The following is a 23,916-nucleotide window of genomic DNA, read 5'->3' as shown; positions in this document are numbered from 1 at the left end:
GGCGCAGCGAGCTGCTCTTTTTTTAACCGTAGGCTTCAACAAAAAAGGCAGCGCAGTGCGCCTCATGTTTCACAGCCTGCAAAGCGTGCTCTGTCTGATCGGGTCCTAAAGAGTCAATGGAGAACACAGAAATGTAAGCTAGTGAAGCTAGCTAGCAACTGTACTTTTCATATGAAGTAGCTAAGCTATAGCAACACTGACTTTTTATTGAAGTATATTGAAGCTATGCTACTCTAAGATATGTGCAAAAAAGCTTCACACACAAAAACTATTTCACACCAACTGTAGGAGGATCTACAGATGGCTTATATAACAGACAAAGGCTTTATGACTATCATTCTATTACTGTGAGGCAAACTGTCATGAATGCATTTTCATTATTTTGTGATATTTCTTTATGATAAAAAAAAAAGTTAATGTTTTTGTCGGGCTGCACGGTGGAGCAGTGGTTATTGCAGTCCGAAGACATGCTCGTTAGGTTCATTGGTGACTCTAAACTGCCCGTGAATGTGAGCGTGACAGGTTCTCTGTCTCTATGTGTCACCCCTGTGATTGACAGGCGATCAGTCAAGGGTGTAACCCCGCCTCCCGCCCAATGACAGCTGGGATAGGCTCCAGCCCCCCCTCCGTGACCCTGAACATGATAAGCGGTATAGATCATGGAGGGATGGATGGATGTATTTGTCTCTCACACACAGAGCTCAGCAGAGTGGAGGAGCCTTCACAGCTCAGATCAGGAAATTCCTACCTGCTAGCATGATTTAGCTATGTGTCCTCTACAGGGAAATGTAGTTTAACTAGCAGTTTGCTACATATGGCATCATTACTCCCAAACACTGGCTGTGAGTGAAGCGATGGATACAATAGAGTTGAATATGTTTCACCTGCAGCACGGAAAACTTTACTTATCCAGACAATAGAAATAAGGAGAGCGACAGAAGGAAAATAAAAAACAGCCGTACATACACTCACACAGCCACATCCAACCAAACATGATCAGTGCGTACGTAGCAGTAGCTAATAGCAGGACAGTTGGTGCAGTGGTTGTTTGAGGGGAAGGAACAAAAACATGTGCAAATGCAAGGTCAGAACAATTCCTCCGGTCGACGTCTGTTTCTCTAATGTGTTGTTGTGAAATGACACTGAGTCAGTAGGAAGCTTCAACAGAATAACAGAGTGTGCTTGTTAGAAAGCAAATTTTAAACTGAAAGTCTTCGTGTGCTTCTGTGTCTGAGCACTGGATTGAAAGAGAGGAAATGTGAGGAAGATGCTCACCCCTGAGAACGTGCTCACACCTGAGAAGCTCTTTAAGCTGGGTGGAGGCTCCTAGTGAATGGAATGACATGTGATGAGTGAAAAACAATCCTGTGTTGATTTGCAAACGTGATTATGAATGAATCACTGATGCTGATGAACGGATACAGATCAGACGCGTTCATGTGTCTGTTCTGAACGTGTGATTATTCAACACTTTGATTTTTCAGGAATCGTTGTTGTCTGATCGTTGGTCATGCATCGCTGGATGTTTTTGAATCGTGGAATCATTTGTCTCAATTCATAATCAGACGCTTGTTGCATTGATTGACATGCACCGCTGCTGAAGCATGTGTGGTTGCTGGTAATTGGACAGCAGGCTACATCCCAGTCTGTGTTGAAATTTTCCAACGCCTCCCAGGACTTCTCATGCATCATCATTTTATCTGAGCCGCTGCAGGAACGCTGTCATTCAAATACCTGCCGGCTCCTAATGAAGAGATATGATGCTCCTATCTGGATGTTAACGCTGCATGCACAGAGGAACTCGCTTCAACCCGCCCCCCCCCCGACCAACCACCACCCTCCCTCCCCTGCAAATCAAACACATGGACGACAACAGTTTCCGATATCGATCACAACAAAATGCGATGGGATTGTGTCACTCCAGGAACGAGGTCCTGTGAGGCGGTCACTGATTGGACACCTCGGGTGACACAGCTGATGATGGACAGCACAGCATGCTTGGTTGAACAGCCTCGTTCTTGTAGAACACTTGACCACAACTAAACCACATGTTGACTTTAAAACGGCAGGAATTTGACTGTAGTTTGGTGAAATCTGATTCTTACAGGTTTCCCTCAAATGTGAGAAAAGCTTTAATAAGACTCCATGAAGCTCTTCAAGAACAATGGAAGGGAGTGTACAAACGGAGGTCACTACCATCAAATATTTAAGGGCTATATTATAGAATGGGCAGTAGCATCTAGAATTTGATTTAAAACATTTTGTAACAATGTAAAAATATGGACGATTAGTTGTATAATGTAACTGTATAATTGTTAAATGATGAGTTTTAAAGCCTCTTATTCTAAACTTACATTTCATCAGGCTACTTTTTATAGATTTATTTCATTTGTTGCACTGAAGCTATTTTTTTCAAAATGTTCTGGTTATAAAGTCTGTTTAAATGTCATAATGGCCCTTTATCTAATGAATGAAATAACATTTCATAATAAAAGAAAGTTTCATATGTTTAACGTTAAAGTCATGATCTCGAAGATCTCAGTTTCGTTCTCTTTGGCGGCACCTGTGGCGATAAACTGTAATTGCGGGAGCACACTTCGCAGATATCCTCCGGTTGTAACTCTTGATTTTCCTGGCTGACGGTCGCTTTCCTTTTTAGACTGTTTGCTTCATCTGAGCGTCGAGTTTGTTTCTTTTTCTTTGGATTTTCACTTCTTGTTGAAGTTGTATCTGTAGTCATCCATCTTTTCTTTGTTTGTTCAGCCATAGTAGATTACTGTTTACTCGCAACACTTGCAGAGAGCGGAAAAGCAGCCGCTTAGCTCCGCCTACCCTCTCTGGCAGACCAACCAATGCTGGCTGATGGAAAACGCGTCACTAACTGCGCGCCGCTTGGGATTTTTTTTCTGCGAAAGTCGCCACAGACACTCAAAGGCTTTCATCGGTGGGCCATAGGCTCAATCACTATTGTTTTACTTCATTCGGCGATAGATAGAGACTTAACAGACATTTATTTACATGAAAATCTTTAGATTATTACTTTAAATATAACGGTTATTGGAGAAAGTTATTCTTAATATCTTCCTGATCTTGTCCTACACATGTGTAAGCAAAAATCTGCTTTCTTTTAACATTCAAACATATAACTCGCTGTGAATCTTTATTGTTTAAAATATAGAATAAAAGTGGTTACGCATATTAAAAATAACTACAAAGATTTAATCAGTCTTGTTGCTGATGGTCTCGTTTGCTTTAGTAGCTCATATAGAGGCACTGGTATTAATTTCAGTCCCTTTAATAACCAGCAAAAAACTCCTCACAGGAGCTTTTTTTTTTTTTTTAAGATTATTTTTTTGGCCTTTTGGCTTTATTTTTATAGGACAGCTGAAGATAGACAGAAAATGTTGGGAGTAGAGAGTGGGGGATGACATGCACAAATGATCGGCAGACCGGGAGTCAAGCCTGCGATCAGTGCGACGAGGACTGTAGCCTCTGTACATGGGGCGCCTGCTCTACCAACTGAGCTAAACAGCGCCCCACAGGAGCTTTAAACTGATAAATTAAATTCATTTTGGAAAAGAGCAGGATCATCTTACTTTTAGTGCAAAATTCTCTTGTGGTTACATTTTATATACTTTCTGTGTTATCCTTAAAAAATAATATTTGAAATCTAATTTTTTATCCCCAACAAAGTAAAAACTGATTAAAAGTAAAAAGTAACTACCTACTGCATTTAAAAATAAATCGTGTACCAGCAACGTTTTAGGCTCATTTTAACTTTACGATTGTACTGAAAAGTGGTGTAAGGCTGGTCTCACTCAGATTGACCCTTCTGCTTTGAAACAATTCAAATAACAAATTTAAGAACCTAATTATAAAAGCACACCATGGATAGTTTGCTTTGCCAGTTAGCAGTCGTGGTGTTTCAGTTGTCAAGTGTTCTCTGTAACCTCCACCGACCATCAGACCAATGAAAACAAGTTAGACTGAATGGATACTAGGCCTTAGCCAATCACGTAAGCAACTAGCAGCAGTGAAAGGTCAGTGGGCGGAGCTACAGGTTGCACAAGGAGGAGGGTGTTCAACACTTTACGGCACGATGACACAGACGGGCTTCGGCATAGCCGGGCCCAGATCACAGTCCATCGGCATTTGGGATTAGCCCTGGGATGAGATGACGGGGTGACAATCGGTTGATTGGCTGATGAACCTGTTGCCGGGCAGATTCCAGGCAATTTGGTAGCCGTGATCGGTGGCTCTTACCACGACGGATATCCGGACTCGTTTGGAGGGTCTCCTGAGCTCAGGAGACGTGGGGCTCTCCACGTTGTTGTTTTTCTTCCAGGCGACCAGAGACAAACACACAACGTTAACAACAGCCTCAACGTCAGTTTGGCTTTGCAAAATAAAATCCCTTTGCGATGCCGTGTCGACGTTTGCAATGTCGAGGAAAAAGTTTCTATCAAACAAGCCATTAGCAAGGTGGTGGAGTGTGAGAGAAGTGATTCTGCTTTAAAGCCTCGCAGGATGCAAGGCTGAGACAAAGTGAAAAAGGTTTTATATTGAGGCAGACTGATGTGTGTGTGTGTGTGCGTGTGTGTACTCTGTATATGTGTTTGTCTGTTTGTGTGGGAGGCACTGTACTGTCGAGCGTGAAGGACTGTATGTGAGAGATAGCATAGGACTGTGTGGGTGTACAGAATGTGTGAACGACAGGATGTCAGCCGCTGAGAGTGTGTGTGCGTGTGTGTGTGATGGTGTTGTTGTTTTGGGTGTACTCGAGGACAGAGCTCTCTCACCTCCAGGCCTTCTGCGTCTGGACTGGCACAGAACAGGTTCTTTAAAGCGATGCCCGAATTATCGTGGGGACCTGAGAGAGAGAAAGAGAGAGAGATTCAAACACAGCTCATCAGTCAGATATCTTTAGTCTCAGTCTGCTAGATTCTCTCATTATGTGCCATCTGGTCAAGAGACCTTTTCTTACTGGTCCCAGCTAACGAAGAGTTACAACAACAGCTGCACCATCTGCAAAAATCAGTCAGATTTCTGCCTCCGGGGTAAAGCTAGAGAAGATGTTTCCAAAGGAAATCTGAGCAGGTTTTTACTGGCTCTCACTGAGATTTAATAAACTAAATATCTGTAACATTTGTGACGGCTCAAATCAGAAATTAATGGGTTTATTATCTCAAGAAGGATACATAAGAGAAATTCAGTATTTGGTGAAGTTACTTTTACCAAAAATGATACAATGTTTGATGTCCAGACTAAACGTGGGTGAAGTTTCAAATCTGTAGGTGAAAGTACGTTGGAGTAATCCCCAGGTTTCTCAGCTCAGCCTGCAGGCTGCTGTGATCACCAGGTTTCACAGAGTTTTTTTTTATACACTGCACTTTGTGACATCATAGAGAGCTGGCCGATCAAAAGAAAGCGGGCTTGTAGGGGTGGGGTTTCTTAAAGGGACGGAGCTGACTGAGTCGTTTCAGGCAGAGACTGTATGAGAGCAATTCATTTTTTAAAACTGAAAATTATGCTAAGCTACGCCACAGGTATCACAGAGTGTAATATGAAGCTTAAAATCAGCATAATACACCCCCTTTAAATGATCGACAGAAAATTTGACACTATTTTGTTCACAAATCAGTTGTTACAAGTAAATTAAGCAAAAAAAGGGGGAGTTCTACCCTCTTGTTTACATTGTTGCTTTCATTGTCTGATGTCAGAATAAACTGAACATCTTTGGGGCTTTGGATTGGAGGGTCAGCTTGTTATAAACCATCTCTATGGGCTTTAGGAAACTGACAAGTATAGTTCACAATTTTTTTGGGAAACTTGCTACTTGCAACAGTTTACAGCTCCACAACCACGATACCCATAAGCTTTTACAAACAACGTAAAGTTGGTCCTGCTTTCGCTTTTTAATGGTGCACATCTAAAATGACCAAGTTCGCAAAATGGAGTGGCAATGCAAGCACGTCTACCAGACCTTAAAAAAGTTCAGGTACAACAGCACATGCCATCAGCACGACTACACGCAAAAGAGAAAACACAAATGACCTCTGGACATCTGTAAACTTCAATGTTCTGAAAAGAGAACACTGCGAGGCAGAGGATTTGACACTGACACTGTGATTGACCAGAAACTGAGTAAGACAAACTAGGCTTGGTGACCCCAGCCCGGCCTCTGAGACTGGCGGACGCAGACAAACAGAATAAAAAGCAGAGAAAACAGATTGTGTCTGTTCTGCTAACAAACAGAGCTAGACAGGGCAGCACCTCCTGCTACACTGCAGCTAAATAAATACACACGCATCAAGTTGTGTACCAAAGAAACTAAACTCACAGACCAAGACTCCGACGCTCTCTCAGACCAAAACACGATTCAATATTTACTCGGAGAGCAAAGCTGACACTGCCAAAAAGCAAAACCTGTCAGAGCCTGTCACAGGCAGCGAGAAAGCAGTGCAACAACACATGTAACCAAGTCGACTCTTCTTCTATGGTTCTATCTAAACATCTGTTTGTACAGACATCCATGGCCTCTGGAAGATGACTCCTTGTGACTTTTTGTTTTTAGTTTTTAAAGATTATTTTTTTGCCTTTATTGATAGGACAGCTGAAGAGAGATGGGGAATGTTGGGAGAAGAGAGACCTGGGGATAGGGATGCAGAAATTCAACATTTTCTCTTACTGATTTCTCGTCCCATTGCTTAAATGATCACTTGAGTAATCGCTTTGTCGTTTTTTTCCCCCCTATAGAGGTCCAGTCTGTAAAAGTTGCGCAATGGAATCAATGCGGAGCCAGTCTCCCTTTCCATTACTTATCTGGTAGTTAATCAGCAATGAAACGAGAGACTGTCTGCTCGCCACATATGGCAGTTGTGGCCACCAGCAGGGACTGAAGCACTGGGGTGATTTCCTCCATATCCCTCTGGTATTCATCCCGGAGCTCCAGGGTGCGCACGTCGCTCTGGCTGGTGAAAGAGCGGTCAGAGATGACAGCAATGATTGCCCACCTCTATTCAATAAGGTGTACAAACATTTCATAAACGGAGCTCCAGCGGGTTTTACAACACTCTCTGGTCCTGCTTCAGGTGCAGAGCCTGCATCGATGGGGCGCTGTGGTGAAAATGTGCCACACGGCGACTAGCCGCTCCCACGATGCGCTCTAGGTTAGGGACAGCTTTGAAACCATCATTGATGGCCAGGTGGAGCGGAGGTGTGGGCCAAACAGCTGACCAACTCCCAGTATTGCCATGAGAAGCTTTTTTCTGCTATCACCAGAAGCTTTTAGCTAAGTCTTCACAGGATTCTTCAGCTACAGACGGCTGTGTGCGTTTCCTATGACATCATTGCTGAATTTGCAACGTTGCCATGGGGATTTTTTTTTAAACACAGACAGCAACAAGCATGATATCTTATTAAATAACAGTTACAGGCCTACATGACACAGGGAACTTACTGCCATAAAGTGTAGAAAAATATGGAACTACAAAACGAGTACTGATTTGTTTTTTTTTGTAACCGATTATGATTTAATCAGCAAGTACTCGTTTACCCGAGTACTCGTTTGCACCCCTACTGGGACATGCAGCAAAGGTGCAATGCAGCTTACACCTTCAGTCAGCACGCTTCCCACATGGCTATCGTTTGTTTCCACGTGACAATCTACAAAGTGCGTGCTCGGCTGTCCTCGGGGTTCCCCCCACACAACAGGATATCGGATCGTAAAAATTGAACATGTTTAATATTTCACACCACAGGAACATCTGGAAGATCATCTTTAGAACCACCAAAATATCAGGACTTTGATACTTTTGTCTGAGGGGGGGAATCGGGCCCAAATTCGGCCTGATTATCTTGTAGTGTGTACCCCGCTTTAGCTTGCTAAGTTGTTAGCTCGCTCAGGTTTCTCCTGCACAGAACAGCATGCCACCAACTATTAAAGAAGAAACTCTCCTAGCTGAGGTGTTTATATGGAGCGTTTCAATTCCTTTTGTGTTGTCAAACCAGTTATAATCGCTTCACGTAATCACACCTGTTGTTTTGAGCGCCATCCTCAGGTCACGACTTTAATTGTATTAATGCTTTGGTTTATAATCAAATACCTGCAACACTAATTGCATTTATAGTTATTATCATTACAGTTATTTATTACTTAATTATACAGAATGACGAGATGAGGAAGGGACGCACTGTGCTCGGATGTAGTACTAAAATGCTTTTACCCTCATCCAAGAGAGAGAGAGCGAGAGACACAGAGAGAGAGAGAGAGAGAGAGAGAGAGAGAGAGAGAGAGAGAGAGAGAGAGAGAGAGAGAGAGGGAGAGAGGTTCTGTTAGTGTTATGTGAGTTTAGAAACAGAGAGGCCATTAGCCACAATTCTTATAGATCTATTTAATTTCCTTTTCTTTTCCCTTTTTTGATTGCTTCATTTGTTTTGTGTTTGAAAACTCTCATTTGTGTGTGTGTGTGTGTGTGTGGTGAAGTGTGTGTGGTGAAGTGTGCTTCTTACTGGCGGGTATCTCGGTGGGTCGCTCCACCACAGAAGGTCTCTTCAGTGCAGGTTTGAGGGGCTTCTGAGGAACTGGACGGACGGGACTGAAGGTGGACTCCTCAGTGGAGATCTGCACACACACACACACACACGCGCACACACACAAACACACGGTTAGATAAGAAACAGCTTTTAAACCTCCAAAACCCTGATCCTGCTTAAGAGATCAGCCCCTCTCTCTCCTTCTGCGGACTCATTAAACAAATGGAAGCACTTCTTGGGAGTGATGAGATGGAGGGAAATCAAAAGGAGGGAACAGCAGAGGGAAAGAAGAAATCCCCAAAAGAAAAGAAAGCAGCGGGAGATGAGAGCTGAGATGGGTTCTCATGTCGGCCTTGATGTTAAATTTCATGACTTCAATGACTCTCCATGCTGGCGTTTCCATGACCTAAAAAGGAGTTTTGCTGGGGTTATGTTAATGTGTATTTCTGAAGTGGGGGAGCATGACTGACTGTGTCTCACAGACCAAATGCTTGAGTGAAACTACTGAGGAATCCTTTCAGCTGTACGTCCGTGAAGTTCCTGATGTGTAAATTAATTAATGTCTCTGATATTAGCTGTGTCTCAGTTCAGGGGCTGCATCCGTCGAAGGTCGCGGCCTGTGGAGGATGAGTCGTTGGGAGTAAGGCCGAACTGAAATGAGGCGTTCCGGTCTACGGAGGATTTCTTGCGTGCGTCACCAGCTGTTCCCGGCTTTACCCTTGTGTCACAAAGCGCCGCTCCCGTCGCCTAGCAACAGGTAGCTAGCGGGCTAACTAGCTTTCATAACTAACGTCACCTAACTTAACCTATTATTTTAAAGATAATTTGTGTCAAGGCCCCTTTCGTTTTTTGAACATGTGTATTGGTAGCTACAATAAAATTCGGTGTACAAGACGAAATTTTAATACTTTTTTTTTTCATCAAAAAGTGGGCTGCGTCCTTTATACCAGTATAAAATGCAGAGAGGTATTTTATTGTGTTTACTATCCGGTTGTTAAGTGATGTCCCATCGCATTAAACCATTTCCATGCCGATACAATATGCCACAGGGCTGTTTTCCTTGCTGTTTTAAGCGAGGAAAACTGACTCAGTCACGGTCGTGCACCGCCATGATCGCCACTGCAGCCACCACCCTCACAACAATCAAAGTTACAGAAGGCCTTCCGTACCAGATTGCAAACTGGACATGGTGAAAACAGATGGCAGGCTGTAATCTGTGTGTGTGTGTGTGTGTGTGTGTGTGTGTGTGTGTTTACAATGAAAATAAATTGAAACCATTGGCTTTAAACTCGAGCTGAGTCCGACACTGTGTTTTTGTTGTTCTTCTCTTATTCTTATATGTGGTTTGTACTTTGTTTTCCTTTAAGCTGTTTGGATTCTTCGAGCCTGTTCAGCACTTTGCCCAACTGCGGGTGTTTTAAATGTGCTTTACAAAAAGCTTGACTTGACTTGAAATAGTGCTGAAATAACTTGTATAAACATTTTTATGAATACCCCCAAAAACAGACGTCTGCGTCTCATATTCCAGTGCAACTTACATTCCATATTTTACGGTATTCGACTGAGTTGAAACCAAAAACTTCTACATTTAAAGGTTTATTCCTCGGCCGCTTAAGAGTCCACCATCTCATTCGTATAGGCACACAATCATTCTCTGGATACCTTGGGCCGCGAAGGATGCACCCGACGGATCCTTCATTGCCTGGGAAAAGGACTACGCATTGCTCTACCGACTGTTTAGCTCAATCGGTAGAGCGAGCGCCCCATGTACGAGGCTACAGTCCTCGTCGCACTGATCGCAGGTTCGAGTCCCGGTCTGCCAATCATTTTGTGTGTGTCATCCCCCACTCTCTACTCCCAACATTTCCTGTCTATCTTCAGCTGTCCTATAAATAAAGCCAGAGGCCAAAAAAATTATCTTGAAAAAAAAATAAAAAATAAAAAAAGGGACCGCCTTCGAGGCGCTGCTGTGACGCAATCGGCCTTCAAATACGTCCTTCGAAGGACGCAGCCCCTGAATTGGGACACAGTTATCCTCTTTGAATTGATGAAGGACATCAGCTAGCTGGAGTTTCTGTAAAGCTTATCAATTATGATTTTCATTGCGTACAATAAAAAAGAAGACATCGCCGAAGCAATCTGTTTTTTTTGTTGTTGTTTTTTTGCTCCAAGGAAAGGGTTAAAAGTAAAGGATTGTGTTTATGACAAAAACAACAAAACAACAACAAAACTAGCATCATAAGAAGCAATTAACTGTAAATGGTTTAACTCATCCAATCTATTTAAAAGCATCGATGAGAGCAGCACAGAGGGGGACGGAGAAAGTGTAAAAAAGACGGGAAAAGGACATGAAGTCAGAGACTCAAAGAAGTCAGAAATGCATGAGAAGGCACACACACATACACACACACACACACACACACACACACACACACACACACACACACACACACACACGCCTTCCTCCCACCCACGCATCCACGCCTCAGGGCCTACTCAGCCACTCACTGCAAACTGATGAAAGAGAAATGAAGACGGAAAAAAAAGGATAACTCGACGTTTTGAGCTGTGAAGAGCAGGACCTGGAACCAGTTCAGACATCTGCCTTGAAGCACATCTGCATATTTCCCTTCTCTGGCCTGCACACACACACACACACACACACACACACACACACGCACACGCACACGCACACACACACGCACACGCACACACACACACACACACTCACACACACACACACACACACACACACACACAAATAATCTCCTTTTTAACACATGTTGATAATGCTCTAAGCTATCCATCTGTCACACAATGACACACACACTATTGTAAACTGGTCTTGAGGTGCAGCAGATAAATGATGTAACGTCTGTCTGCCCAGACTCATTTTTCTCTTCTGTCTTTGTTTCAATCTTCGCCGGCAAAACTTTGTCACAAGTCAAGCTAAACTAATATTGCATTTCCTCCTCGAGAGGATGTTGAAAAGAGAGGCTGTCACAAAAACTCCAGCTGGGTTTTATTTGATCTCCAGGCCGTCATTAAAATGTACTGTTACAATATTTGTAGCCATAGTAATATGCCTTTATGGGCGGTGGTGCTACTTTGATGGATGGACAAGAACTTTGGTACAGACACATTATCATCGTCTTCATGATGAATTAAATCAGTGATTTCTTTACTTTTTTCAGGATCCACCGTCGGGTACAAATGTCTTTTTTTAAAGTTGTTTTTTTTTGTGCCAATTTTGAAAACATTAAGGCAAGAAAAACAAATAATAACAGATAAAATATATATATATATATTTATATATATATATATATTTTATAGTCAAATTGTTTGGGAAATTATTCAAAAAAATTTGGGTTTTCTGAAAATATTCATGGTTCAGGTCATTTTTTAATTTAACAAACTCAGGGACAGTTGGTGACTGTTGTCCCTGCTCAACATTGAAATACAGCAGTACTTTTAGAGCTACCTCTCGAGGTGGTGGACCAGGTATACATCATTTTACCTGAGCATGTTGGCATTGACATTATGAGCATGTAAGCGTGCTCATAATGTCAATGCTAACATGCTAATTTATCTCAAAGTACTGTCGTGCCAAAACCAGCCTCCGGTAGCCTCCAGCAGGACTGTAGACTCTAAGGGGGGAGTTCACTAAGAATGAACTGCGGCCGCTGATAGCTCTGAAAAAAAGATGTGAATGCAAAAACGCTTCTGTAGAAAAAGACTCAAAGACTAAAACTTTGTCCATTTGAACATCCGGGCAGTGCTTGTCATTCGTTTATTTGTTTTGGCGGTGCTATTTGTTTTCACAGTGACTTTAGCGCTCATGCTAACCATGCAGCTCTTCTTTTCTTTTCTTTGCTCATTTTTAATTGAAAAGTTTTCCTTGTTTTTGCAGATAAAATCTCTATAAAAAAGAAAGGCTGAAAAAATCTGTGAAAACATCTTTGACAGCTGATGTGAAACTTTTAAGGGCTTCCAAGCTCAAGGAGCTCTCAGTACAGTTTCCTGGTCAGAAAGTGTAAACCATTAAGAAAGCTTCTCGGTGACCTCTGACCTGGAATCGGACCTCCTGACTGGCCCGATGGCTGCCGTCCTCGCTGCCTGGGTCTGACACAACCGACATGCGTTTCTTCTCCGCGACCGCCCGCTCTCTGATGTACTCGAGTCGCCGGGGGCGACCGAGCTGCTGGGAGAGCAGCGACTGGAGCTGAGCGCGCTCGATGGAGCCCAACAGGATCATGGACTCTGAGGGGGGGGACACAGAGGCAGAGAAAGGAGGTGAAGAGAAGCAAGAGAGTGAGAGGGAGAGTGGATGACATTGGAGCATTTTTGTGGAAGAGATTAGGTTATTAAAAAGTAGATAAAAGAAGAAGGAAGGAGGAGAGAAGGATAAAAAAGGAGGAGAAGAGACAGTTAAACTTGTTTTACAGAGGGAAGAGTGAGCAGACTGCAGGAGACTCCAAACACATGTTGCAGCACTGCAGAGAGCTCAGCTGAGTTACATAACAAGAGCCCAGAACGCACTGAGTGTGTGTGTGCGCGTGTGTGTTTGTGTGTGGGTGGCAGCTTGCTTGCTTGCTTTAAGTAATTGCCTTTGTGACAGTACGTGCTGATTATGTATTTGGTTAAATGCCGCAGCTAATTGTTCCCGCACGATTGCATAATTGAGACGTCGATGGAATACCAAATTTACACTTCAGCGAGGTGGGGAGCGCGACGCCATCAGCAAGCTGTGCTCTGACAAGTTTGTCAATCAATCAATCACCGTAATGAGCGCGCCACCAAGGTCGCTGCAGTTTGTTTAGGTACAGGCGAGAAGGGACGCTTCGGCGACATCCAACACAGACATCAATACGACATCAGGCACGGCGATCAGCACACAACACACTCCACTGCATTGTTATTTTAATTTAGACAGCGCACCATTGTTTCACACACCACAATGCTGCAGCTAAGATGTCAATCAAGGTTTTTTGTCTTTTGAAACGTCACTTAAATATCTCATAAAAGTTTCACTATCTAAAGTGAAAAATGAAACCAAGACAAAAGCTGTGACCTCATTAAAATGTCTCTTTCTCCTAATTCATTTAGGATCTGAATACTTTGGTGGCAGCATTTGGTGCTTTAGCCATTAATATTGTTATTAACAGGTGTTAAAATGGCTCTGTATGTCTTTGTAATGTAGCAGAGTGAGTACAACGCTACTGATGACATTCTTTCTCAGGACTTGAATTTAAACCATTTTCTGACGTCCTTAAAATACAGATATTTAGATCATTTATTGTAATAAACGTTGGATGACTCGTCGACTATTCGCTTAAACTTCGGTCGATGAGGAAAATCTTAATCCACCAGCTCCAAAGGTAAAAAGCAGCGTAATATCTGTAACGTGTAGCCTTTTGTCTGATGCTGGAGAGGCAGTGTGATGTTGGTTTATCGAAGCTTCCGGCTGCTGTTGGAAACAACGGAGATAAGAAAACACTAGCCCCTTTTACACTGCGTGTTCAAGGCAGGATTATTACGCCTCTGTTACGCCTCGCCTTTCTGTGAAGCGCACACAGGCGATATGGCGGGGTGAACTCTTTCTGCCCGGGGGTCATTGCAGCGTCTCTATTTAAAGAAAGTTATATCGTAATACCATAAATAGCTGTGCTTCATTCTTCTCCATCATGTTAGTGTTTGCTCACAGAACGGCTTTAATCTGCTCACCTCGCTTCTCTTCAGTCATTTCTCCCCACACACCTTCACCTGCACACAGCAGCCCTTTCTGTGTCTCTCTCCCCCCGTCTGTTTCACGGTACACCATGGGCAATGAAGGATGCACCCGATGGATCCTTCATGGCCCGGGAAAAGGAGGACGCATTTGTCGCCCGCATCCGAAGGAGCCTTCAAAGTGGGACTGCCTTCGACGCGCTGCTGTGACGCAATCAGCCTTCAAAAACGTTGTTTGAAGGATGCAGCCCCTGAATTGGGACACTAACTTAATTGTTGCTAACGCCTCATCACTGGAATAACTTATAAACGAGTTTTATTAATAAATAGCTATAGCAAACCTTTTTCCCTCTGGCATACCCCGGAAAACCAACTGCGTCTTATATTCTGGATGTTACAGTACATGTATTTCTTTCTGCATGTTGATGTCAGACACGGCTCACAGCAGTCAGCAGTTATCTATGATTGTGCACAGCTGCATATATGGATCAATGCAGTGATGTGTAGCTGCTTGTATCAGAAGGTTAGTGTAGTGATGAGTGAGCATTGGGCATTAGTGATATCACATGTATCACATATATTAGATTACAAACTGTGATTAAAAGCAGGAAGAAGTAACAGGAGAGAAAGTGCAGTGTGTTTGTGTCTCACCAGCTGACTCCACCAGAGCCAGAGTCTTGAGGTGGCCCGTCAGCAGGACGTTGTGCAGGTCTCTGTAGCAGCAGTTCAGTGTGATGTACCTCACGTCCCGAACCATGATGTCCTCCACGCGGATGTTGTACTTCCTGCGAGACAGACAAAAGAAAACATGAGAAGAAGAAATCATTCCCCGGAATAATCGGAACATTTATGCTGCTGACGTTTTATATTGACGATGATGCTTTGGCAATACTTCTAAAAATGAATAATGATGCACTAAAGTTATGTAACTATAGTTTCAGCTTGGTCAGTGCAGGTTTCATAAAACTATCTATAACCACTCTCCTTCATAGCGGCCGCTGACAGCACATCCCTCTCTCAGCTGAGCGGTCAAACGCTGCCGACACGTCACGCGGATGATAGCGGCAATGACGGCATGGCCATGTGTACAGTAGGGGGAAGTGGGTGACATTGTGTGAGCAGATCTTGCCTCAGCAGAATCGTACGCCCCGGTACACCAGTCATAAACACTCAGCCCTCTCTTCCTGCCTTAGCTTGCCAAAACCTGCAAACACGACAGCAGCCGCTCGATGGTTTCCGCTGCCAAGTCCCGAAGCCGTGCCAGGACACCGGCTCCGGCCAAGCCTCCGCTCCTTATTGTGGTGACAACTCAATACACTGACCTCTCTCGGAAAACAAAGTTAATTTGATGAGCATCCTCCCCCATCTCCACTTTGAGACAACAGAGCGCACAGTGGGTTTTGGATCACTATGAAGGTAAAGGCCTGTGTACAAACCTTAAAGAAAGGTTCTCTATAGGCGCTGTGTGGTGCTGTAACAAACCGATAACGCATCAAATGCTCCACTAAAAACAGCATTAAAGGGTCAGTTCACTGAAAAGACTGGGGGATTCTGCAAAACCTCCAATTGCATTAAACCTTTATTTTATCATTTCTACAGAGCCGGATTTGTCAACAGAGCTGTCAATCATGAGGCCACACCCCCTTTTTATAGCATCAAATAACTAATTAAGCTAATTAATAACTCCACTGCAGGTCAGTGAAGGCTGACGCTCATGGCATAGAAACATGACTTAAGTGAGTTTCCGAGAGACAATATCCGACAATAACCAAAAATCACAACTACTTAGATTGTAAATACAGTCACAAGAAATCTAAGGGTTCTTTCACACCTGACAGCTTTGGTCTGGACTTTCGGACTTGTTTGGACAGGTGAGATCACGCATTCGAACTCTGGTGCGGACCAAACCACCGGACCATCGTTCGCTAGAAAAGACAGGACTCGGTCCGTTTCGATTCAGGTGAGAACAGAATCAGAATATGAAGAATGTGGGAAGTGAACCAAAAAACTGTGCATTGTGTGTTGTTAACGGATGTTGACACGTGCAGAGATGCAGCGCAACCAGGCAGCAAGATGAGTAGAGGACAGACGCTGCTGGTCTGCTGGTAAAACCTGCCGTGTGAACACAAACCAAACTCAAACACGAAACCAAGGCAAAATGTAACTTTGTAACAATTTAGTCTTTGATTCGGACCAAACAAACAAAACGCACTTGACCCAGGAAAACAAATCCAAAAGTTTCTATGGGACAAGTTGTAGGTCGGTTAGAACATATGTTTTTGTGTTATTTAGGTAAAATCAACGAATGTGCTGACTTGTAAGACTTTACTTTAAATTTGGTGTCAATCCTTAGTCCCAAGTGTTGCTGCTGCTGTAGTTTATCTCAGATCACCTGTCAATCAAACAGTGTCGGCCCAAATCTTTTTTGTTACTGGATTTTCTGGGGATGAAAAGTGAACTTTTGTAGCTGCTGCTTTTTGTCTCTCACGTCTCGCTGGCTGTCACTGCTCATACTAACGCTCCAGCTCTTATCTAAAACAAAACAAGAATGGAGAATAGATTACTTCCTGGGCATCAGAGGAGGTTTTCCTCTGTGACAGATCTGCCAGACGCCTACTATAATCATCAGCAAATCAAATGTAGGTGGAATCACTGCTGCTTTCAGTCTCTGATTCAGAAATACATGCGTATAAAAACCTTTGAAATACATATCAGTCTTTAAGAAAGCCCTCTTTGCTCTGAGAAAAAACCTAATGCATGCCTCTGAACCGGCCACAACCGCTGCCAACACTAATTTCCCCGGGGATATCAAAGGCAGTTGATGAAATCTGATTGGTTTCATCTTAATTGAACCTTCCTCCCGGCGAGCTCGGCAACACATCTGATCAGTGTGAGCCATCTTGCTTTAAGCCGGAGCTTATAGATTTGAGCCAAGATAAACAGAGTTATAGGGTTATAAATCCAGGATTAAAGATCATCCATATTGTCCAGAGCAGAGTGGAGAGGCTCGGGAGTGTTGACGTGTGTGTGTGTGTGTGTGTGTGTGTGTGTGTGAACGTGGGTCGCTAATAAAAGGACGCTTGTAATGATCCGGAGAAAATAAGATCATCTCATGTGGCTTCGCTCCCTGACAGACGAGCAGAGACGACGGCGGACAGAGGACAACAAACTATAATTGGCCGTTATGAAATGCTTAGAAACACAAGAGGGACGGATACAAACCACACACACACACACACACACACACACAAAGCGATGTTATGTAATTGTTCCCACACTTTTTTTCTTCAAAATTGCACTCCGACGCTGAAGACGGATCCATCAATAGAGAAGATGGATCAGGAAAAGAATAGGAAAAGAAGAGGTGGAAAAGGTTGCATATGTGCGACTGGGTGTGATTACAGAGAGGAGAAGTGTGTGACAGCATGCCGACTGTGTGTGCGTGTGTGTGTGTGTGTGTGTGTGTGTAAAGCTATAGAAAAATAAAAGATAAGGAATCCAATTCTCTCGATGTATATGTGGGCGTGTGAGCAAAATATACATGCCATTATACGTGTGTATCGTATGGCAGGCGTTACACAAGTGTTCCAGTGTGTGTGTGTGTGTGTGTGTGTGTGTGTGTGTGTGTGTGTGTGTGTGTGTGTGGGCGGACGGTGGCGTGGGTGTGAGATGGATCTTTTCCAGTTTGAGTGAAAAACACATTCAGCATGGAGGGGGCCACGCTACCTACAGCATCTCATTGCCAACCCATCCAAGCCACCTCCTCCTCTGCTCTCGTATGCTGCAGTGATAAAACACACACACACACACACACGCACGCACGCACGCACGCACACACACAGACTGAAATGCACGGCGAGGCAGACAGAGAGGTGAACATATGAATGAAGGATGGAGGGAAGACGGCGCTTTCTGCACAGCGTCTCAGGTATATAATATCTGTGCGTGTTATCTAATATAGATGCTTCAAGGAGTTACATTAATGTGTGTGTGTGAAGTTTCCACACACACACACACACACACACACACACACAGCAGGTTCCACACACAGTTTATCAATCATCTTTACGCCTCAGCAACTTTTAACATTTCCAAACGTATATCATTATGTCGAGATAATTTGATTTTTTTTCGATGATAGATGATCATGTCATCATTTATTTTCACTTAGCATTCTCTCACACACACACGCGCTCGGACACACACACTAGAGGCTTTCTGACAGTTTCTCAATCACCTTTATGCCCTGGCAACTTTTAACATTTGGAAACTTTGTGTTTACTATGAAGAATAAATGATGTTGTGGAGCATTTCTTACACGTTCCTGTGAACAGTTCTAGTCTCAGAGACCTGCAGAGTCACTGAAAAAGTAAAGGCAACATGCAACATGGTTGCCTAGATACATAGACACTTTAATCATCCCCTTGGGGAAATTCAGGTATCCAGTAGCTCACACAGTCAACAAATGGTCCAGTTGACAAACAATAAAATGGACAAACAATAAATAGAATAAATAGAAGTCAGTGAAATACGAGCTACAAGGATGTGCTGCCACTCACGCAAGAGTTCAGTTAGTTGCATGTTGCATGTCGTGCCGATAGCTAGGACAGAAATTCAGATGCTTTGAAGCTAGTGGTCGTAATGTTGCCTCAAGTAGCTGGTCTTGAGCAGGGATGAGCATCAGGCTCGTTTAAGATCACCGTGTCTCAACTCCTTTAACATCGACTGATGCTGATGTAACGGACATCACAAAAGATGATTTGTCAGACTTTCTCAAGCTCCCTCTGGAGAGTGCATACGACCTGCTTCACTTATGCAGCAGGGCTTCTTAAAGACCTGTAAACAGACCAAAACTATTGAACAAACATTGAAGCATTTAAATATCCAGCCAGAAGGAGTCTGTCAATGTAAATATCTCTAAAGCACTTCATGATCTTCTTGCTGGCTACTAGAGAGTGAAGGCAAAAGGCTGCAGCACCAGAGTGCTGCGGAGGCTTTCCAGGGCAAGTAGAAATGAATGGATGGTACAAACACAGTTATATGTGCAGATTGATGAGGGGAAGCGTGTGTTCCTGCCCGCTCAGAGAAACTACTTGGCAGAGAGGCACACCGAGGTCTCTCCAAAATTGTGTGTGAGCACTTCATGCACAGTCTTCATAATTTCTTGAAATATGACAGGGAACAAAGATTTAACAGTGAGTGCTTTTGTGCAGACGGATTGATTAATTTGATATTTTGAAGATTTTCATTTAAATAAATGTCTGTTAAGTCTCTATCTATCGCCAAATGAGGTAACACAATGATGACTGAGCCTGTGGCCCGCTGATGAAAGCCTTTGCATGCGCAGAATTACAGACTGGGTGTCTGTGGCGACTTTCACGTAAAAAATCGCAAGCGGCGCCCAGTTAGTGACGCGTTTTCCATCAGCCAGCAGATGTTGGTCTGCCAGAGAGGGTAGGCGGAGCTAAGTGGCTGCTTTTCCCGTCTCTGCAAGTGTTGCGAGTAAACAGTAATCTACTACTCTATCTATGCTGAACAAACAAAGGAAAGATGGATGATTACAGATACAACTTCAACAAGAAGTGAAAATCCAAAGAAAAAGAAACAAACTCGACGCTCAGATGAAGCAAACAGTCTGAAAAGGAAAGCGACCGTCAGTGAGGAAAATCAAGAGTTACAACCGGAGCCAACCGTGGACGTCACACATGCAACACTGTCTGGATATCTGGGAAGTGTGCGCCTGCAATTACCGTTTATCACCATAAGGTGGCGCCAAAGACAACTAAACTGAGATCTCGGAGATTACAACTTTAAGGCTGACAAGCGCAAGTTTAGTTTTTATTTTAAAAATAAAAAGTGTTAAATAAAGTTTTTTTGTCCGCATTTTGTACCGTTGTATGTCAGCATTTGTCATCGCAATAAAAGAAGACAATCTGCCACAATGAGTTAGAAAATATCTGCATATCTGATAAGTGCTCCAGTATTATGGTTTAGTAGAAGTCATGGCACCTCTTTCCTTTTCTAAACAGTGGCCTCATCATCTTAAGTGAAGAACTTGTGAGATCTTTTTTGTGCTGTTATAACAGCAGGGTTTAGACAGTTTAGGAAGCTTCCCTCTCTAGTGTTTACTTGTAAAAAGGGTAAAAATGTTCTTATTAATTGAATAGTATTAATGATTCTATTAGTCCTTGGCAGCCTGAATGGTCAGTCCTGTTTCTGTGCATGTGTCCACAGTGAGAAGAGTTTGCTACTTTACATAATCAGTGACAAACAAACCATGCAACACCTCTCTAAAAACACAGCTCACATTACACGCAGCGTTCTCTCCTCTCCTCTTTCTCTCAGACACACTTACAGACAGGACAGGGGGGGTGAGGACGGGACAGAGAGGCCACGAGGTCACGCTCGATAATAGGCAGAGACAGAGGAGACGAGAGCACCGAAGATAGAGTGAGAGAGGCATAGATAACGAAGAGATGGATGGCGTGGGTCAGCTGAGGTGCTGATGTAGAAAGTGGATGACTCAAGTGGCGGACAGGGACGAAGCTCTTCAGTGGACGGCCACAGGAAATAATGAACAGATGGGGGACGAAAAATCATCTTTCCTCATTACTCCCAATTAGTGCTTGATGCATCCTAACCATTATCTCCACCTTATGATTTGCCAGCATCCATAACAATAATCGCCTCCAAACAATTAAATGAAAAGTGCCTGTGTGTGGAGCTCAGAGCACACCAAGCAGCTGGTAATACTGTTCGGTATTGTGTGGTTGGTATAAATTATGAATTGGGGTGAAAGCAATTAAAAGCCACGTAACGCTGGACCACGGAGCCAGGCACCTCCACCCTCGACTTGTCTTTGTTCCTCTGTGTGAGTCCACAGATACACTGAAGGTTTCATGGTGAGCTATTCAGAGCTCAACAGTATCTACAACCGTTAAGCCTCACTGTGAACTCAGCCTTACGTATAAGCACGTTAGATTAAGACAACATTTACAAAACAAACATAACAAATGCCATGTCGTGTAATGCAATGTGTGATGTGAAATAGAACACTACGTACTCGTGGTGTCCCCAGCCCAGCTCGGGGAGGTAGGGCAGCTTCTTGATCCTGATGATGGAGTCGTACAGGGAGGGCTGCAGGGACTGGGCCACGGCGTTGGCGAGGATCACTGCTATCATCACCGGCAGGATGTGGGAGATCTGACCAGTCAGCTCAAAGACAATGACCGCCGTGGAAACCGTGTGGGTGACCGCTCCTGACAAGGCCGCAGCACCTTTGGGTGGGGGGAGAGAAGGGTCAGGAGTGTAGAGAAGAATTGTTCAGATCAAGGTGGGGTCTGGTGCTAAATAAAGAGGTGTCATCATCCATCAAAATGAATAAGAGTTAAATATTTCTTTGATTTTAACGTGTAATAAATGATAGTTTTACCACCACGCAGCAGCATAACAGAGAAGCTGTTAAGGAGTACAAACGCAACTTGAGAAACTTGATCTCCACTAGTTTCACACTATCAAATCTCACCTCCCACCAGACCTGCTAATATCTGGAAACAGATATAATCTGAGAGAGGGAGGATGGTGCCATGAGGTTTGTTCTTAACTTTAAAAAGACTTCTGTATCTCACCTCCTGGAGTATTACACATTGCCACCTCTATTAAAAGCCTCTGAATAATTCTTCCTCCACACCCTCTTCACTTTACCAGCTCCACTATGACTTTTGTCTCCTAGAGGCATCTGCAAGATGTACCGAGGACATTGGGGCGGTTGGTTACATGTTAATTAAACTGATCAATAGTTAACATTCCTTTATTACACGGCTGAGTTCAATACTTGATTCTGATTGGTTAATTCCCACATTCCGAGGTCTGCTATTTCTCGATAATAGACCGTTGCTATGAAGAACAGACTGTTGCTAGGGATGCGGCTCTAATCACACAATCCAGAGGACTAACTGTAATCATATCAATCCGCCGAAAGAAGTCCAGTTAATCGGCCTGTTTACAGAGGGGAAAAAGAAAAGAGACAGAACAGAGAGAAAGCAATAAAGGTTAAATGAGGCAAAAACTGAAGCTACGACAGAGAGATCTACAAACCTGAAGACGGCACATGAAGTAAACATTAAAAAGTTTGTTTAAAGACGGTGAATGGAAAAGAAAAAGTCAACAGGCTCCCATTCACCGTGTCCGACTTCACCATCAGTGGAAATGTTTCCATTTAATGTGAGTAAAAACAGCTAGCTTAGCTACAGAGCTACAAAGTTAACCGTTGCTATGGACACAGCTCTCTGTGTGAGTTTAACAGACTATTTTTAAACAGAAAACGTAAAGATAATCATTTTTTAATTAATAAAATAATTTTGAATAATTGATTTCATCAGTAAAAAGCTGTGCAATAAGCAGGATAATGTATACTGAGCCGGTTGTTATCGCGGAGGAACCCCTTCAGAGTGAGACAAGACCTGCTCACACTGTCCATTCTGCGACAGCAACCTGCTCAGTATACATTATCCCTTAATTATTGTCATGGAAATATACATAAAACACAAGGATGTTTTACAAACACCTGAATATCTAACCCAAAGATGGTGCCTATTCAGTCCAATTAGACTCGCCTGCCTGGCTCATACACCAAAGAGTTTCTAGCTCCTGGGACGACTATCTGCCCGCTGCGTATGCTAAGCAACGCAAAAGTAATCTCGTAATGTAACAAGTTACTTTTAAAAGTAACGTTACCCAACACTGATCGTGACAACCCTAATGGGGAGAGTATGTTTTGGGCAGCAGTGTATTTCATTGCTGCAATACCTTAAGCGGCCACAGGGAAAAGCTGAGGGGCATTGCCACATACAGGTCTGAATAAAGCTCCAAAGAATATAAGAAATACAATCCTATTCATAACTGTTATTTCCACATGGACAGTACAGGCTGTCTTAAACATAAATGTGTCCACTGTGTATCATATAAAATATACTTTACAAGCAGTATTTTTGATCAGATCACAAAACTGCACTTCAGCATTGATAAATAGATTTTCTCAAAGATTGGAGAGCATCATTTTGTTATCAGTTTCTTTGAGCAGACAGCAGTTTCAATCCTGTATCTATCCTCAGCCCGACAAACCCAATTCACATTCCTCTCCACACAATCTTCTCTCTTATTCCCATACAGAGAAAACTGACTTATTCAGCTAATTCAATACAAAAGGGAACCTCAATATTTCCAAATCTTTTTTTGTTGTAAAAGGAGCAATATAAAAGCTGCATCAAAGCAGACAGAGCAGCATGGGGGCAGAGTGAGTCTTCACTGCTCCACAGAGAAAATGGATGAGTCCAATCCAAAGAACGAGATGAACAGTGGAAAAAGCATTAAAATAAAGTGAAAAGAGAGGGGAGAGCGGAGAGAAACAGATGGTGGGTGAGCGAGCCTACAAAGGCAGGTCTCATTGTTCTTCCTCATAACTTAATTAAGCCTTTGTATGTCTGCCTATCCGCCTCAGATAAATGCTGCTGCTCCCTCTGCCCGGCCTAACATTTAGTCCCTTAAAGCGAGCTTGGCTGTGAGATGAAAGAGGCTCATCAGAGTGTCAGGCCTGTAACGGGCTGAGTCATCAGCTACAGTGCACCACAACAACAATAACATCAGCAAGCCCCA

General features: G+C 43.3%; 1 protein-coding gene across 1 annotated transcript in view; it reads right to left on the bottom strand.

Moving 5' to 3' along the window:
- The window catches only part of clcn2c (chloride channel 2c), a 136,065-nt gene that overhangs the window by 30,995 nt on the left and 81,154 nt on the right, over window positions 1–23,916 (bottom strand). The window contains exons 14-20 of the mRNA XM_069676530.1: window positions 21,326–21,539; window positions 14,914–15,047; window positions 12,605–12,795; window positions 8,512–8,623; window positions 4,800–4,870; window positions 4,264–4,338; window positions 1,294–1,326 (exon numbers count right to left, since the gene is read on the bottom strand). Of these exons, the coding sequence (XP_069532631.1) occupies window positions 1,294–1,326; window positions 4,264–4,338; window positions 4,800–4,870; window positions 8,512–8,623; window positions 12,605–12,795; window positions 14,914–15,047; window positions 21,326–21,539 (830 nt within the window). The remainder of the gene's footprint in view (window positions 1–1,293; window positions 1,327–4,263; window positions 4,339–4,799; window positions 4,871–8,511; window positions 8,624–12,604; window positions 12,796–14,913; window positions 15,048–21,325; window positions 21,540–23,916) is intronic.

The sequence above is a fragment of the Semicossyphus pulcher genome, unplaced genomic scaffold (genome assembly GCF_022749685.1).
Source record: "Semicossyphus pulcher isolate SPU_LCO1_2020_fin unplaced genomic scaffold, fSemPul1.0.p SCAF_26, whole genome shotgun sequence".
Lineage (NCBI taxonomy): Eukaryota > Metazoa > Chordata > Actinopteri > Labriformes > Labridae > Semicossyphus > Semicossyphus pulcher.
Note: the sequence above shows the minus strand (reverse complement) of the source record. Positions and strands in the feature narration are given on the sequence as shown.